Source organism: Orbicella faveolata, unplaced genomic scaffold, assembly GCF_042242905.1.
Source record: "Orbicella faveolata isolate gen_17 unplaced genomic scaffold, um_ofav_v1 contig_47, whole genome shotgun sequence".
Taxonomy (NCBI): Eukaryota; Metazoa; Cnidaria; class Anthozoa; order Scleractinia; family Merulinidae; genus Orbicella; species Orbicella faveolata.
The window spans coordinates 9,758,047-9,775,296 of record NW_028301577.1 but is presented as its reverse complement, the minus strand read 5'-3'; the positions used below and the strand labels follow the sequence as shown (position 1 = coordinate 9,775,296).

At 40.8% G+C, this 17,250-nt stretch overlaps 3 protein-coding genes across 5 annotated transcripts in view; 2 read left to right on the top strand and 1 right to left on the bottom strand.

Annotated features, from left to right (window-relative positions):
- The window catches only part of LOC149097048 (uncharacterized), a 347,996-nt gene that overhangs the window by 221,883 nt on the left and 108,863 nt on the right, over positions 1 to 17,250 (top strand). The window lies entirely within an intron of this gene.
- LOC110066955 (uncharacterized) lies at positions 150 to 3,684 on the top strand. The gene has a single exon (XM_020774217.2). It carries the CDS (start codon positions 529 to 531, stop codon positions 2,758 to 2,760), a length of 2,232 nt encoding a protein of 743 aa, XP_020629876.2. The 5' UTR covers positions 150 to 528; the 3' UTR covers positions 2,761 to 3,684.
- LOC110066986 (uncharacterized) lies at positions 6,405 to 16,961 on the bottom strand. 3 transcript variants are annotated; one of them, XM_089279939.1, is made up of 6 exons: positions 16,564 to 16,961; positions 16,481 to 16,507; positions 13,849 to 13,945; positions 10,783 to 10,833; positions 9,713 to 9,805; positions 6,405 to 8,610 (listed from the first exon to the last, which is right to left on the bottom strand). In XM_089279939.1, exons 3-6 carry the CDS (start codon positions 13,880 to 13,882, stop codon positions 6,986 to 6,988), a joined length of 1,803 nt encoding a protein of 600 aa, XP_089136065.1. In that variant the 5' UTR covers positions 13,883 to 13,945; positions 16,481 to 16,507; positions 16,564 to 16,961; the 3' UTR covers positions 6,405 to 6,985. The 3 variants fall into 3 exon arrangements, with proteins under 3 accessions (XP_089136065.1, XP_089136064.1, XP_089136063.1); XM_089279938.1 differs by having other exon boundaries at positions 16,593 to 16,961; XM_089279937.1 differs by lacking the exons at positions 10,783 to 10,833; positions 13,849 to 13,945; positions 16,481 to 16,507; positions 16,564 to 16,961 and having other exon boundaries at positions 9,713 to 10,191.

The following is a 17,250-nucleotide window of genomic DNA, read 5'->3' as shown; positions in this document are numbered from 1 at the left end:
AAATTTGGAGCTCCTCCATGCGTTAAGAATGTCAGATTATGATCTTCTTTTCGCCTGAATTTTAAGAAGCAAAACAAACAACTTGTAAAACTTTTCACATCCAAAAAGCGTCGAATGAGTTATTACCCTTAAGCGGAAACACCAGTTTGTGTGAACGTACTAAAACACCTAACACAATACGCAATAAAGCTGTTTTCATTGTTAAACATTTCAGGCTCCTTTCTTCGTATACCAAATTTGCATTTCTTGCTTGGGCAACAAAGCTCCACAAATTTGCGTAAATCCGGCGCTATTGGTCAGCAATGTGTGTTAATTATTTAAGCTGTTAATTGCACCACTTTCGGCTTATGAATGTCTCACGTCACAAAGGCAAGCTTCAATGCACTTCAATGAAATATTAATGTTTTAAAGCATTTTAAGTTGTTGCTTCCTAGCGATGAAACTCTATCTCGTTTACAGTCGTTTGTCCGCTCGGGAATCGCATATTCACGACGACTACGGTGTTTATTTTTAAAAAATAACGAGACCATGAGAGTTTTCGTGCTGTTTGATGGCACAAGATACCTACTAGACGTAGAAGTTGGCCAGACTGTAAGCGATATAAAGAGCATCCTTCGTAAGAAACTCGATTTGGACACGGTACAGAACGAAGATGGCGAGAACGATATGCTTATGGCGATCAACTACGCCGGATCAAACATGGAAGACGACTGGATTTTTACGGATATCAGCATTCCACCTGGCGCGACGCTTCGATGTGAACTGCAAGAAAACGTTAAAACGTACCTCAATGTGATTTGTTCGCATTCGAACGAAACGCTTAGATTTACAGAATGGTTTGACGTGTGGGAGACGACAGTTGGTACTCTAAAAACGATGATCACAGAAAAAACAGGATTACACGTCAGTGTTTTCCGTCTCGTGTCCGCCGAAGGGAAAGAGATGTATGACTGTCATCCGTTGAAGAAATATTCCATCGATTACGGAGACACGGTCCGTTTGGAAACGTGGAATGGCTGGAGCGCGTTTCTGCAATCCTCAACGTTGGGTCAACTCACCCCAACCATGAAACACATGGTAAGCATACACGATGACCCGCTAGTGTTTAAGTATCAACTTCGCGTCGCGTTGTTCATCGCGGCTCATTTCAACTACACTCAACTCGCTGCTCAGTTGATCAAAAGCGGTGCGCGCTGCGACGAGCCCGTCGGCGAGCATCCAGTACGAGAGTGGTGTAACAAGGAAGCCGTACACCCCGATCACTTCAAAACCCCAGCTCACGAGGCAGCCCAGCACGGCAGCCTCAACTGCTTGCAGAGGTTCATTCATCATAACTACGCCTGCATCCTCGCCAAGGACGGCAACGGTCTGACACCGTGTAATATCGCACGCAGGTACAAGAAAACCGAGTGTTTTAAGCTGCTTATTGCCGAGCAGTTTCGCTCTCGAAGCACGTCCGGTCTCACACTGGGTATATATTGGCGTGTTAGGAAATGGTGTGAGCGCGCAAGAGATCGAGCTATCGTCTTTCACAAGCATTCACCCAACCCGCTTCTTCTAGCAATGGAAAACAGAACTTATAGGAATGCAGTGGTTGGGCAAAAGGTACAAATTGATGGCTTCGGGGAAAATATGCAGGCTGGCACCTCGAAATTACAGCTTTCGTTGGCACTTAAAAGTGTGAAAAACAAACCGCCGACAGGTGCAGCTCTGACTTCAGCACAGGAAGATAAATATGGTAATTCAGTAACGGGAAGCGGTGAGATTCAGGGTTTAAATAAAAATGGCGAAAAAGACGACAAAGCTGATTCGGGGAACTGTTCAAGTGAATCGAATAAGGAAGCGAACAACGACAAGTCGACTTGTACTAACTGCTTGCTTCCGTCTGTTTCGAAACAACGTTACCATGGCGAAATATCGAAACTTGAAACCACCATGAGGGACAAGTTGCAAATTAAGAATGCGAATCGAGAGCAACGTAGCGCGTTTACGAACCAGTACAAAGCATACAGGTGGAAGGAGCCTTCAGACAAAGGCGAAGAAGAAATCTTGTGTTTTTGCCAGTCGCACAAAGAAAAACAAACGAGCGGCGAATCGCGAAAAGAACTTCGCGAGAGTATGCCACTGATTTCAACAAACACCAGCTTGGTTGGTGTAAACAAAAGCGACAAAAATATAGATATTCAAATTTCCGATGATTTTCAGAGATCGAATAAACGTGACTTTTTTGTCACGCAAGAAGTCGCGGTGAGTTCGGAAAGGCGAGGCAACAAACCTGAAAACACGAAAAGGGAGGAAACAAATAACGCAGAGAATAAAACCACTGACAAGATACCACCAATTAAACCTCGAGGAGATGATTCGAGTGTCAATCACTTGAGAACAGACGATTATGTTAAAACAAAATCAAAATCCGCCAAGAGTTCAAAAAGCGACGGAGCCCTGGTCTATAAAAAACGCCGAAGAACCCGTTCCCTTTACACAACGAAACGTCTTCACAGCGCCAATCAGCGCCGTAGAGCTGCATCCAGCGAGGATTTGAGCCTGCAGTCAACCCGCTTGTACAGCAGTGTCACTGGACAAGACATGCACGAGGCAGCGAAAGAAAGCATGGGTGTTGCAATGACTTTCAGGAAGAAACGCTGGCTTCAACAAGTTCACATGGCTATCGAGCTGAATAATAACACCTTTAACAGACAACTTCATCGGTACAGAGAAAAATACAAAGCAGCGCACGTCGTGGGAAAATGTAATTTTTAGCTCGGAACAACTGCATTGTTTAGGTACGTCTAAAGGCGAAATGCAACTCTGTCTAATTGCTCAAGCTAATATGGTTGACGTACGAATATTCAGCTACTGAAATTTGTTTCAGTGGTCAACTCACCCTAAAAGTTAAAATGTTACTCGTTCTGCACTAAAAGTCTTTAATGTTTCCAATTCATCAACGAATTCTATGACGTATTTATTTAAGAATTCATGATATTAAAGAATAAAAAAAAATTGAAATATGTTTTGCTATAGCTGCCGAGTTAAAAATTGTTAAAGAGTTTATTTCAGAGCCAATTAATCTTTTAAAAGTTCAGAATGAATAGCAAAAAGTTAAGCTTTCTAAAGGCTTGTCAAAACGGAGTCGTAAGTGCATGGACGTGCGTCACTGTTTGGCCTTAAGACTTACCAACGCAACGAAAATATTTCATTCTTAGTTTTGTTACTGGATTATTCCAAATACCCCTGGGAAGAAAAACGTGTGTATCATGAAGGTGGATTCGCCGATATAAGCACACTAGTTTTATTTCACAAAACTCAGTTTCTGACGGTATAGTCAATAAATTAGGCTGAAGTTAAACTATTTTTAAGTGTTGCCAATTCATCAATTCAACGAAGTAAAGTTTAAAAATAAAGACATAAACTTGTGTATTTTTGAATATATTAAGTATTTTGTCTTCTTTTGGGAGAGGCTGAAATCGAGACTATTGCAGCTTAGAGTTTATTTTAAGAGAATCAGTTAGATTTTATAAGAAATATATTAAACAGTCTACATTATGTCCACCATTAACATTTGACAGATCTTAACACGAGAACAACGGTGTAGGCGCGAATAAACGAAGGATAAAAACTGTGAAAGGAGTGTTTCATTCAAAGGAAAATACACTTTCTAACAATAAAGCTAAGGAAGTGAATATAGATTGTCTACGGCTTACCTGATTTGATAACAATCATGTAAATTGCACTGGAAGGAAAGACAGGTGTCTAAAACAAAGAACACATACACTGCCTTTTAATCGTTCTGTTTTCCATCTGCCCCTTTATTTTCAAGTCGCCAAGTGAGGCCCCGATCACACTGCGCTGGCGAAATTTGAAAACGGAGGTTTCACTCTGAAAGCGCATCAAATGTTTTCCGTCCACACGACGCGGGGGGGGGGGGGGGGGGGGAATTTCAAAACGTAACAATCACCAGTCATATTGGATTTGTGTGTGAGGAAAACTCGGTCAGAGAAATCGGATGATTATCTTCACTACATCATTTCCGAAAAGCTCCGTTTTCAAAATAATTTCCGCCCTCATGTACACTAAAACGCAAAGCCAGCGATTTCAAATTCCTCCAGTTTAAAGAACGTTTTCGAAAAGTTCCGATTTTGTGATGGATCAGAGTGGACGGTAGGCCACACTGTAGAAATAAAGCTGCCCCAGCCCTCCCCACATGAAATTCGCTAGTACCCATTTATACACCTGGGTGGAGAACAGGGGGCGACGCTGCGCTAGTGAGGGGGGGGGGGGTTCCTGGGATGCCCGTTTCCCCCGCTTTAGTAAGCCTTTTTTAAGCAAACAACCTACAACAGGTGACGAAAACGACAGGACAATCAGGTGAGTACCGTCACTTTCACACAGTGTGACCCCCCTTTAAAAAATCCTGGCTACGCCCCGGGAGAGAAGCAGTGTGAGAGTAAGGTGTCTTGCCCAAGAACACAACACAATGACCCCGGTCAGGGTTCGAACCCGGACCGCTCGATGCGGAGCCTAGCTAGAGTACTAACCAGTTTAACGTTGCTTTCAAATGTCACATTAATTTACAGTGTTCATCATCCGAACATAAATTTTCTGTGAAGGTTTCTAGGTCACGTTTCTAGCTTTTAGAGTTTTTGAAAAATAACATTTGGCGGGTTTGTAAGGAAACGAATGGGTTGGAGTTGTCAGAGCTTAGGGCAATTTGAAAAAGTCAAGAACGATTCAAAGTGATGGGATGCAATGTCCTGTGACACTTCGTAACTTCAATTCACTGAATGGACAGAATTAGATAAATTTTTGTGGTATATAAAACGCTGCTTGTAAACCCATGTAAACACGATTTTATTCGAGGTCACGAAAGGTCAAGTACTCTTGGCCTATCTCAGACAATTCGGGCCATTACAAAACACGAATAATGTCTTCTTGTAAAATATACGTTTCTGTTTCTCACTTTTCTAGGCTAATTTCTTCTAGTGGCAAGAAGTGATGACTCTCTTCTTTGCCAAACAACTCGTAAACATTCGAAAATGAGTGGCATTGTCAAAGGTCATCAAAATACAAGCCAAGCGTTATTGATGTATCATCCATAATTTTCTGCAAGCTCAGCTAGTGCGGGCGTTTTCTAAATAAAATGTTCTCACCAACATGTTTATCTGCAGAAGGCTCTCATATCTATCATTACAATGCTGAACTGCCGATCGACAATACACTAAGCTTATCAGAACAGAGTTTTGCAGTTTATCGAAGTTCAGCTTTAAAAATTACAATGCTTGAAGTTTCGATGAAGTTACCTTCCGTCGGGAATTACCGTATTTTTAAGACACTTTGCTTAAAATGTTCCAGCAAAGGCACCCTCGATCTTCAAGAACAGTCCCACAGATAAAACGGACACAATAAATCAGAAATAAATCGCAACTTTACCTTTGTATCGTGGAATCTTTGAAGACCTAAATTTGTCTGTCCCGCCGAAGCCATGTTTGATTCACGGGCTCGGTACCAGGCATTACCCGAAGCCATTTGCAAGTCACGTGGCCTCCCACAATGCATTTCCAAAAGCTTAAAGCGCGGTCGTAGTCTTTGTTTGGTAGAAAAATTGAAAAAACATCTACCCACAGCCGCACCTCCCCCAATTCATCGAGAGAGCGATATCAAACCTTCAGGTCGCCCTTAGTTATTTAATTTATTTAAATAGATCATCGTAAGACTCGTACCGATACCTAGCTAGTCTCCCTCGCAGCCGTTTTTAGCATCGTCACGCAAGGAGAGACTAATAGCTAACTGGTCTTTTAGCAAATCCAATCTACGAGGAGTGACTGCATAGCTTGCGGAAGGGATTTTATCACCGGTAGTAACAATATCACAAGTTTTGATGCATGGCGAATATGCCAACACTACTTCGTTTGGTGTGATCTCCTGGGTTAGGATAGTTCTTAACTGGAATGTTGGTGGTCGTGACACCTCGTCCAAAATCCTCAGCGAGTTGACGTGATTGTGTTATTAGGCTCGACGGGGAAGGAATGTGAGCTCCTTTGAATCTCTAATAGCAGCTAGTCATTCCTAGAATTGTGTTCCAAAGGATTAAAGGATCGAGGGATCTCTCTGGTCACTTTTCCATGGATCTACGAGACCAGTCCCGTGGCTCGCAGGCTATTTTTCAATTGTTTTTGAGCCGCGGTGTGGGCATGGCGGAACAAAGCCCTAGGAACGAATGAATCAGTGATTGATGGAAGTTCGCCAGCCGGTTACTAATTTTACATGGGAATTACTTGCGGGTTTTGCAGGAACGCATAGCGCAGGTGAACTCAAGCTCCAAGGGACGATCTAATTCAACCAAATATCTCTCCGAGTTCTCTGTCCCAAGTACAGTGAAGTTCTTGTTTCAACGAAAGACAAACATATAGCCTGTGGTTGCTTTCTTTTTATTAAATGTACATACGCATAATCCAAGAAGTAAGGAAAATTTTACACTCTAATACGGAATTATATTGAATTGATGGAATATTATATGAACAATTGTTAGCTAAGCTGGTGCACCATTCTTGAACTATGAACATTCGGGGCAATTTATAACTGATGTCTTTTTAAAAGTGTGTTAGGATAATAACTAAAATATTAGGAGCACTATACATTAAACGTGTGAATACATTTGCCTTACCCTACAGTTCAATTCATCTCTCAATTCCGAGACTGATCCGCCTGGCGAAAATTATAATTCAACAAAAATATATTAAATACTGTTTCACTTTCATTAAATTGTGAATAAATATTAAGCCCTGTAACCACAAGCTCACGTAAGCTTATTACACTAATTGTATTTCTTTTGAAAAGATAAAAAAAAAAACAAAATGCTGATAGTATAAAGAAAAGGCAAAGAAAGCGTTTTCAAAAGTTCCGAGTTTGCGTGAAAAAAAATTAGGAAACACGATTAATTCAAACGAGATCCGCTAATGAAAAAATGGAAAGTACGCCATGATTTGATTCAAATAAAACAGCTTTCTCGCCTTTGTTTCAGAAATTCTCCATCTGAGCTGTTAATAGAGATTGTGTCTTCGTCAAAAGTCAACGTGACAACCTTGCCCGCTAAAGTTCCAATTTTCTCATCGTATGAACCACTTTCGGACGCGCCGAGAACTTCTCCTGAAATGACTCCAGACGCGCTATCCGAATCGTCATTCGGAGCAACGTCTGCGGTAATTGTAGCTACCTTTTCCCCGTTTGCACAAGACAACACGTCTATTGACGCGGTCGCGATCTGCCCGTGCGACGCCGCGTCTCCAGAAACGGCCAAAAGATCGCCCCGGAGGGTGGCTACCTTGTTATTCGATTCATTGTCGACAGAGGTAGAAGTGACGTCGCCTGTGACGAATCCGATTTTGTCGCCGGGTTTGGGCGTGGTCAGGCCGGGTAGACGATACACAGACCCGTGTAAAGTGACAGTTCGTTCACCCTGTGGGTCGTCTAAAGAACCTATTAGAACACTCGCCGTTAAAGTGCATATTCGTTCGTGAATACTGTCACTCTTCACCGCAAAATCGTGATTGGCTGCAGCAACACTGTCTTTCCTGTCGAGCGCAACTGAATCCTTTCTAGAGGCTTCTGCTAGTTGAGATCCTGAAGCTTCGACAGGAAATGAGCTCTCTTTTTGTGCGAACGAAGCAGAATCCTCTTGAGAGATTTCTCTTAGCTGAATAGGTTGCGCACCTTCCTGAGTAGCGGGTGATACAGAATCCAGCTCAACAGATCCACGATTTTGACGTGATAAATTCACATCGTTGTCGGAAGGCGCAGAAGAACGCTCACTTGCAGCTATACTGGCCCTCTTGGACTGATCAACTACAGGGTCAGTTTCAATCTCTCCCGATAAGCTGCCTCCACTAGCAACCCTGTGTTGCGCTATGTCAGTTTCAGCTGCGCCACTATCAATGCCAGAAGTTGCGCTCGCAGTATTAGTCTCATGAAGCGAAGGACCCGTTTCAGTCTCGCCAGATAAGCTGACTTCATTAGCAACCTTGTTTTGCACCAAGTCGTTCTTAGCAGCCGCTACACCAGGCTCGCCACCAACAGAAACGTCCTCTATTTCACTCGGTTTTCCCTCGACAGCTTCATTAGCAACCTTGTTTTGAACCAGATCGGTCCCAGCAGTCCCTACACCAGCCTCGTCACCAAAAGAAACGTCCTCCATTCCACTCGGTTTTCCCTCGACAGCTTCAGGTTTTACATCATTACCATCTGACCCACTTGGACCACCAACCTCGCCCACCGCCGCATCGCTTATCATAACAACAGGCTGTTCCAACTCAGCAGTAGCCTTGTCGTTAGACAAGGGTGCTGCGTCTTCGATAGACTCTTCCTTTCTAGATTGATTTTCCTGCGCGGAACTCGCGCTATTTTCAGGCGCCGTATTTTCAAGCTCATCGGCGTTTTCCTCGACACGGGGCGCACCGTCTGCAGTACCTCTCTCAGTCTCTTCGTTCGTTTGCTCGTCACTCGCCAAGACTCCACTGCCGTTCGCAGGTTTCCCTTGTGAATCATGAGGGACATGGCCATTGGCTGAGGAAGGCGGCGTCACAACTTTACCCGACTGCTTTGTAGAAGACTCGTCACCTGTGAAGATGAAGCAACAACAACAACACAAGGTTGTAAACAAAATGTGTACTCAAATCAAGTTAAAATCAAGTCGAGATAAAAATTACAACAAAAAAAAATCCCCAAAAAATCAAATCGAGTTGAAATCGAGTAACAACCACTATAATAAAGATGAAATGTTGCCAGGAGCATGGGGCAAAGAAAAACTCAGTCCCCGGAAAGGTTGGAACCCATGGTCTCGCAGATCCCGGTTAAGCACTCTAATCACTGAGGTACAGAGACACTCTTGGTGAGCTACAATGGAGGCCATTTCATCTATTAACTATGCTAGGCTTTTTCTGAAATCCTCTGACCAATCAGAGCAAGATTGCATCTCTAATCAGATTTAACACCAAAACAAAGACGTGCAACTTTTTTCAGCGTGTTGTTCACGTTAAGTGCCGCTACAGCGATTACAAGCTTTGCTCTTGTAGGATTATCTTTGCAACGCATGAAAAAAATCCACTCTTAAAAGCAGAAACTCTTGGCTACACTATCTGAAAACAATATGAAGTCATAGATGAATTGGAACAAAGCTCACAGAGTTATCTAATTATCGAGTAATATAGTTGTGTGAAGTTGTGTAAACAGGGATGGCAGTAGCCATAGCTCATTTTCCCGACCCGATTCCGACCCAGTTGAAATCTTTAATCGTAACCGTTTCCGTAAATTTGAAGGTAACAAACCAAGACTACTAGCTTGAGGATTTTATAGAGTAAAAGACTTTTTTAGCCTCTTTGACTTCGCCTTTCCCACAACAACGCACACAAAATTTGACGCGTACTATAAAATTACAAAGGCATGACACATGTTTAACCGTCCAATCAATCAATCAAGCAATCAATCAGTCAGTCAGTCAATCCATCAGTCAATCAGTCAGTCAATCCATCGACCAATCAATTAATCAATCAATCAATCAATCAGTCAATCAATAATCCAGGGCCTGCTGGTGTCCAATCAGATTCGAGAACTGTGAACATTAAAGTCGTGATTAAGTCGATATTAAAGACTCTTCCTTAAGGTTTTCCGGAAGCTTCACTTCTCAGTTAATCAGCTACAACTTGACAGCAGATAAACTCACCACTTCCCTCGTTCTCTCTAATCCTCCCTGCATGTCCATTGCTCTCTGTAACAGGACGTGACGATAACTTTTGTCTAGAAGATGACTGGCTGGCTGTTGAAATGATAAAGGTAATAAAAACTCTTTCATCCTCAAGAGTGATCCACATCAAATTTCTCCTTACATTGTCATTCAAACAGGTGATGAGAATAGAAAACATTATCAACTTGAGGTACCACCAAATGCATAGCAATCGCAAGGAAAACTGTTTTCTTTTTAACCTTGAACTGAAAGACAAGTGAAATTTTCACGATGTTCTTGCAAGAAAAAGATCTGAAGTATTTCGTAGACTGACTCTTCACTGCCAACCCTGATTGGGTAATACCTGAAAGTGATAGACCAATCTTATCGGACATCACTTCATAAAACTGGGTAGATATGAAATATATGTGTACGAGGGTTTGGAAGTGTTTAACTAAAGTTTCTGCAGCCCATACCCTTCACTCCTTCTTCCTCTACCCTCCCCTCCCAATTCAAGGCTCTGGGGTTTCTCACCCCCCACCCCACCCCCCGCCACACACACACATTACATACACTCCCCCAGGTTACTCTGATGCTGCCAATAGTTCACCACATAACAGTTCACCGGTAGCAATTAATATAACCCCAGGAGGGAATGGGAGGCACTGTCACAGTTACGTGTCTTGTCCAAGAACAAGACACAAATGACCAGCCCTAGAACTGGGGCTCTCAATCCAAGGGTTAAAATCTATTTAACATGAGGTTAACATAAAACCTCCTGGGGCCAGTTGTTTAAAGGTTGGATAACACTGCCCACTGGATAAATTGCTATCCTACGGGTAAGTGTTGGTCAAACAAACTACATACACTGTCCGCTGGATAGTGATTTATCCAGTGCATAGTGTTATGCACACTTTAAACAACTGGGACCTGTTAGTTTTGTTGTTCAAAGCTAGCATACAGCTAACCTTTGGATAAACAGCCAGTTAAAGTTAGCTTGATGCTCTTTTGAACAACCAAGCCCAGGTATTCAAGACACCTATCTCTTAGACAGACTGTCTGTAACTTACCATTTTCTTCCTCTTCATTAATTCTCTTTAATTTGGGAGCTGGCTGTCCAGCTGATGAAAATAATAACAATGAAAGTTAATTGTCTGCATAATATTAATTACCGAGTACAATCTTATGGTGGAACACCTGACAAATCTGGTCCCCATAAAGTAAAAGGGCTTAATTCAGTGCTAAATGAAGCAAGTGGCCCATCGTGCTGGTGGTTATCTTCAGTTTCTATAGCACAAAGTGGCTACAGCATATTTCTACTCTACATCCTGGATGTGATACTAGTCCATCACAGGGTTATTTTATTTTTTTGTTTTTGTTTTACAGATTTGCCATGATCAAGGCAGGTGGGCATACAAATCAAGAACACTAAGTCCCTTACTAGGTAAACCCACCACCTAACCATCCCCATTCAATGCTGGGTTAACCCAGCATTCAATTTGCCAGTACAGTCATTTATACACCTGAGTAAAGAGAGGCACTGTGAGAGTAAAATGTTTTTCCTAAGAACACAACACAGTGACCCAGTGGCCAGGACTCCAACCCAGATCAGTGAAGTGGGTGAACCCAGAGTCCAGCACACTAATCTTGAGAGGCCACGGTGCCTCCCACTCCCAGGGGATACATCATATACTCCAAGAAAAAAAAAACTGTTTTATGACGGTATTTTATGACAAAATACACTGGAGTGCCATATGCAAACATTTACTTTTAATTAGTAATAAAATTAATTTGTTGTTAAATTTTACTTCAAGATGCTAAAGAATTGAAGGAGTAGTGAATCAAAACTGTCTTGTTCGAGAAAATATCCATACCCTTCCCAAGAAAGGCTTTTTGGAACGAACTCCCCACCCCACTCCTTTAAAATTTCATTTCCTTCAAATTTTAGGCCAATGACCTTGGTGGTGGGTATAAATGTTCTTAGACTGCGAGCAGTCTCTCTTTTCTTTGAAAACTGTGGGGAAGAATGGATAAACAAGTAAGCGTGCGAGTATGACTGTGAGCGTGACATGCGAGCAGCGAACATGATGCTGCAAGCCGCTGGTAGCACGGACATCGGAGGACAAGCAAAAAGGGAGACTGCAATGGTTTCATACAACATTTTGAATGCCCAGCACTCTGGTGACCGAGTGATTCTATTGGTCCAACTACGAAGTTATGATGCACATCTGTCAGTAACCTTTATAAGTGACGGGCAGCGCACGCCAAACTCTGTTGTAATGTTTGTCTCCTATGGTGCGACTCCTGCAGTTCATGACATTTGCGCTCTATTTTGAATTTCAATCTTGCAACCTTTTTACTAGTTTTATGCTTCATACTTGTTTTTCAAGGACTGTGGTGTTAGGAGGACTTTAAAGTAGAATAGAGCCATTTGACCGAGCACTATGGAAATTTTTGAGAGATCATAGGTCTGGTTTCAGCCGCAATCTGTCAAACCATTCATCACATCTTACCGGATATCTCGATATAGTTTCAATAGGAATCTTCGTGTAAAAAATTAGACACCAGAGTGTCATATTCAAAAAAGGACGGAGGTGTCACTGATGCGACCTATCAAAGTAGCATTCACACAAACGTTGTATGAAACCATTGCAGTCTCTCTTTTCGCTTGTCTCCCAACACCCGCACTACTGGCGGCTCACGGCATCACCGTTCGCAAGTCATGCTCACAGTGACGCTTGCACACTTAGTTGTTTTGCATTCTTCCCCACTGATTTTTGAGGAAAAGAGAGACTGCTCACAGTATAGAATATTCTAAGGAACTGCACAATCAAAAACTTTGCATTCTCCATTTGACAGTGAGACTAACATCATGTTTTCCAGGGAAAATGAGACTTTCTTTGTTAGCTTTGCAAAAGAAACCAAGACTTTGAAACTGGACACTTTCCATTTGCATGAAAAAACTGGTTTTCCCGATGCGAAACCAATACCAACAGAAATTTTCAAAAAAAAAATGAAATACCTTCAGAGTTACTGGAATGGTCAGAAAATCACTGTTTCATAATTTTGCCTTTCAATAGCATTCCTATGCTCCTAGTTGAAATTTTGTATTTTGTTTTGGTGGGAAATGAAATGGAACATTCCCCTTGACTGGAAAGTTTTCAAATGCTGTCAAATGGTATGCACTCATCCTATCTGATGTTGTTTGTTGAAAATTTGTACACAAGAATGTGCAGTGTAATTCAAGGGAATCCCCTTTATTAATAAAACTAAGTCAGCAAAATTTAAATGGAGAGTCTCACAGTCCGGCACATGCCTGTATTATTTATTCCCCTGTGCACGCTTTTTGGCACAGGCCCAGTTTTTCATTGTTTATGAACCAATCATAAGCAAGTTACCTAATTTCACATGCAAATAGCTGTAAAATCATCACCATAGAATAAATCACACAGGTCAACACTTATTCAACGGTTGACAGTGTCTGTAAAATCCACTGAAATCTTCTAAGAATTTGGGTCACCCGTCATTCTGCCACGACTAACTATAGAAATGTGATTACAGATTCAAACTACATCTGAGTGGGGGTTTTGAAGTGATAACATTGATACATGTAAGAAGCAAACAAAAGTGTTTTGATTTAGAGACATGCACCGAACTGTGAAACCCTCCCTTAAGACTCTTCTTACAATATTGATTGATTAGACACTACAGACTGAAGCAAATCCACATGACTGTGCCAAAACTGGGAGGTCAAGATTCAACCAAATGTTTACTCCAGGCTTACATCAAGTTGGTTAAAAGTATGTCAACTGGTATCTAACAACAATCTTGAAATGTTACCAAGCAACAAGATAACCTATACATGTACTCACACATGTAAGGCTCCATGTAAAAAGGGCGGCAACGATAAATTTTGGCTAAAATTGAACATAATTTGCCAAAACAACTCCGAATTTTGCTTGCAAGTTTGTTTCTGAGCTGACTGTTAACAATGTCCTGTATCTTTTTCGCTGGATTTTGCTTCATTTTCTAGATAAAACGTGTGCAATAAAGTCAGTTTCCTAGTGACATCTTTTTATTTTTAATTTTGTTCTCATACTGTCAGTAATGATCATTATCTTACGTATCTGACATACCTGTTCTAGTTGCTGTTGAGGAGCCACAACCCATAGGAACAAATACCAGACCAAAAAAAGACTTTTAGCTACTTCTTTTCTCAAAGCTTCAGTAATTCTACATTTTAGGGGGAAACAAAAAAGAATTGGGTATGTGTCAGAAGCCACTAGTAATCTGTGTAAGTACAATTGCCTTCAAATTGGCCAGGATACTCAGAGAATTCCAAGTAGAAATAAACAATAAAATGTACTGGGTAGAGATTAAAATGTTGTATTAAAACAGATTTAAACAGATTTAAAGAGATTAAAGCAGGTTTAAATTATACACAACTTAAGAAATTACTTCATTCACAGTGATTGGCTGAGAGCAGGCCATCTTACAGATTAATTATTAATTTGCATTGAAGTGCAAATTAATACTAACAGTCACTGCCTGTTCTTACAGTATTTTTCTCAATTATACATTTGTCTAATAAATTAGAAAATGGCACAAAGAAAATAGGCACACTGATTGTTTTAAAATTAATTTGTTTCATTATTAATCTATTTAACAATTAGATTATGAGCTCGAGATTTCTATCGCATGATAGTTGACAAGGGTGCAGCCTGAGTCAACTATCGCACAATAGAAATCGAGAGCAAATAAGCTAATTGTTTTAGTATAAATCTACCAGTAGGGCATGCTGCTATGCTACTCACTATCTATCACAGAATAGATAGTGGGTAGCATAGCAAATCAGAGAATGCCAGTAGATTTATACTAAAACTCAAAAGAAACACAGACTGAACTAGCGCAAGCTGTTGACGGAGCAGGAGGTCAGAGAAACATTGGTCAAGTTCTCTCTTTATGCACAAAAAAATCAGCGAGACCAATATTCTCTTATACAGTATGGATTGAACAAGTTACTTTAATAGAGCACAGTCGAACCTGTATTAAGCGACACCCTATTAAGGTGTCATCCTCTATTAAGCAGTCAGTTTTCAAAGTCCCAAAAATCACTTCCCTTAATTACTGTAATCACCTCTATTAAACACGCAGTCATGGTCACCATTTGTGAAGTCCCAACGGGACTTTTTCTATTGTCTTTACCTGTATTAAACAGTCACACGGTGTCAATAACTTGTTTATACAGTTTGAAATGATGTAACACAAGAGGTATAACAAGTAATTTCCTAGTTTATTTTTGCAAATCATTAAAATGCCAGAAATGAATGTTTCTAATTTGAGGTCAAACGTCTTTTCAGCACTGATTGTACTTGTATTTCAACTGTTTTTCTTGAGACAACCTGTATTAGGCGGTCAACCTGTATTAAGTGTTCAGTTATGCATTCCCCAAGGGTGACCGCTTAATACAGGTTCGACTTTAGTTATTACTAATAGTGGCTCTTTTTATCTGCAGATAAATTGATGTGTCTCCACAATACAGTGTCAGTTAATGCATACTAAAAGGAAAGCATTTACATAAATATCCCATAGAAAATATGTGCGCTGATTGGTTTAAAATCATGTTTCTATAAATCGATAGATTAAAAACGCAGAACTAGTACAAGCTGTTGACGTAATGATGGCCCGAGCAAAGAGAATTTATATTTTGAAGATCAAAGTAAACAAGTTATTTTCTTTTCTTCATCGCAGAATTTTCTAAAAGAAATAGAAAACTTGTTCTCCTACTAAGATGTAATCACATTGTAGAAACACTTACGCAAGTTTGGGAGAACTTACTAAATTTTATTATCTAAATCCTCATCACTGACACTTCGAAGGCACCAAGAAGTGGCCATTATTTTGTTAACAAGGTTTCAATGCTACACTACTCACCATCTACCACAGAATATATAGTGAGTGGCATAGCCAATCAGAGAATGGCATTCGTTATAGAACGCTAGTAGATTTATTCTAAAACTCAATAGAAACACAGGAGTGGCATAGCCAATCAGAGAATGGCATTCATTATAGAAGGCTAGTAGATTTATTCTAAAACTAAACAGGAACACAGTAGTAAATGTTTTCTATTTCTTGAACAGTCAGCCATGAGATTTGAGAAACGCTCCAAATGCTTATTAAGCACTTAATTTTTACTTTCTTTAATTGCATAATTTTCTTTGCAGTGAAAAATTACAGTGTTTTTAACTTAAAGCAATATTTGCACTCAAAATATTGTGACTACCTACATGGAGCAAAAACAAATTAACGGACAATTTTCCATTTTGAATACTGCATTCTTGATTGAATTTGTCTCTTGCTATAACGTCGTTTTGTATTTGCTGCGTTTTCACGGCAATTAGCCGCTAGCCTTTTGTTAAATTCTTAAACAATAAACTGCAGAAAGGTTCTTTTGAAAATTGTTGGTTAAGTTGCCATGACATCAACAAAATAAAGACTATGGAATATTTCATGATATTGAGCCTTAAACATCGATGACATTGCCTCCGTTGCAGCTAAAATTACAGAATAATGCTTCGCGTGTGTAAATCGCGAAAGCCATCTCAAGCACAGGCACAATATTATTACTGATATAAACACAGAAGTCTATTGAAAAGTCCGCAGTGCATTGTTTGTGTCGGCAAATAAGCTTATATATTAAGAAAGAAGTTTACATTTTGTGTTATCTAAAGCTTGTTAATCCGTTTCGAAAACTCGGTTGCAACTCACCTTAAAAATGAAAGCACGATCCTGCAGCTAAATGCTCCGTGAGAAAATCGTTCACAGCCACACAGGCTTCAAAGATCACTAACCGTGAAATATGTTCTGTACAAGTACATACAGTTGTCGAGAAACACTTCTTGACACGGCGCCGAATCGCAACCTTTTCGTGTCGTAATCTTCAAGATGGGGGTTCAACTCTACACCAACAACGAGTTAATCTGTTTTCAACTAAATAAATGACGTCCACAAGAAGCAATTTGATAAATTGTTCTCATCAGCTCGGTTGTGTAACAAGTTCCGTTTCCTACTGACGCACGAAGTATCGTGTCTAATCTCGCAATCAAGCGTGAAGGAACTGGTAACCAATATAGGCAGTTCCCTCTGGTACCCCTCCCTGCAGCTAACTTTACGAGTACCACATGACCACGATAGTTCTTGAATAATGACAATCTTCTGCAAATTTCGGCTGAAAGCCATTTAAATTTTTAAAATTTTACACTATCCGAAAAAAAAAAAATTCCGGAATTTCAGGGGCAGGGAGGCGCGGTGGCCTCATGGCTAGTGCGCTCGTCTCCGGATCGAGCAGTCCGGGGTTCGAGCCCTGGCCGGGGACATTGTGTTGTGTTCTTGGGCAAGACACTTCTTTACTCTCACAGTGCCTCTCTCCACCCAGGTGTATAAATGGGTACCGGCGAACTTAATGCTGGGGGTAGCCCTGCGATGGACTAGCATCCCATCCAGGGGGGAGTAGAAATACTCCTAGTCGCTTCATGCTA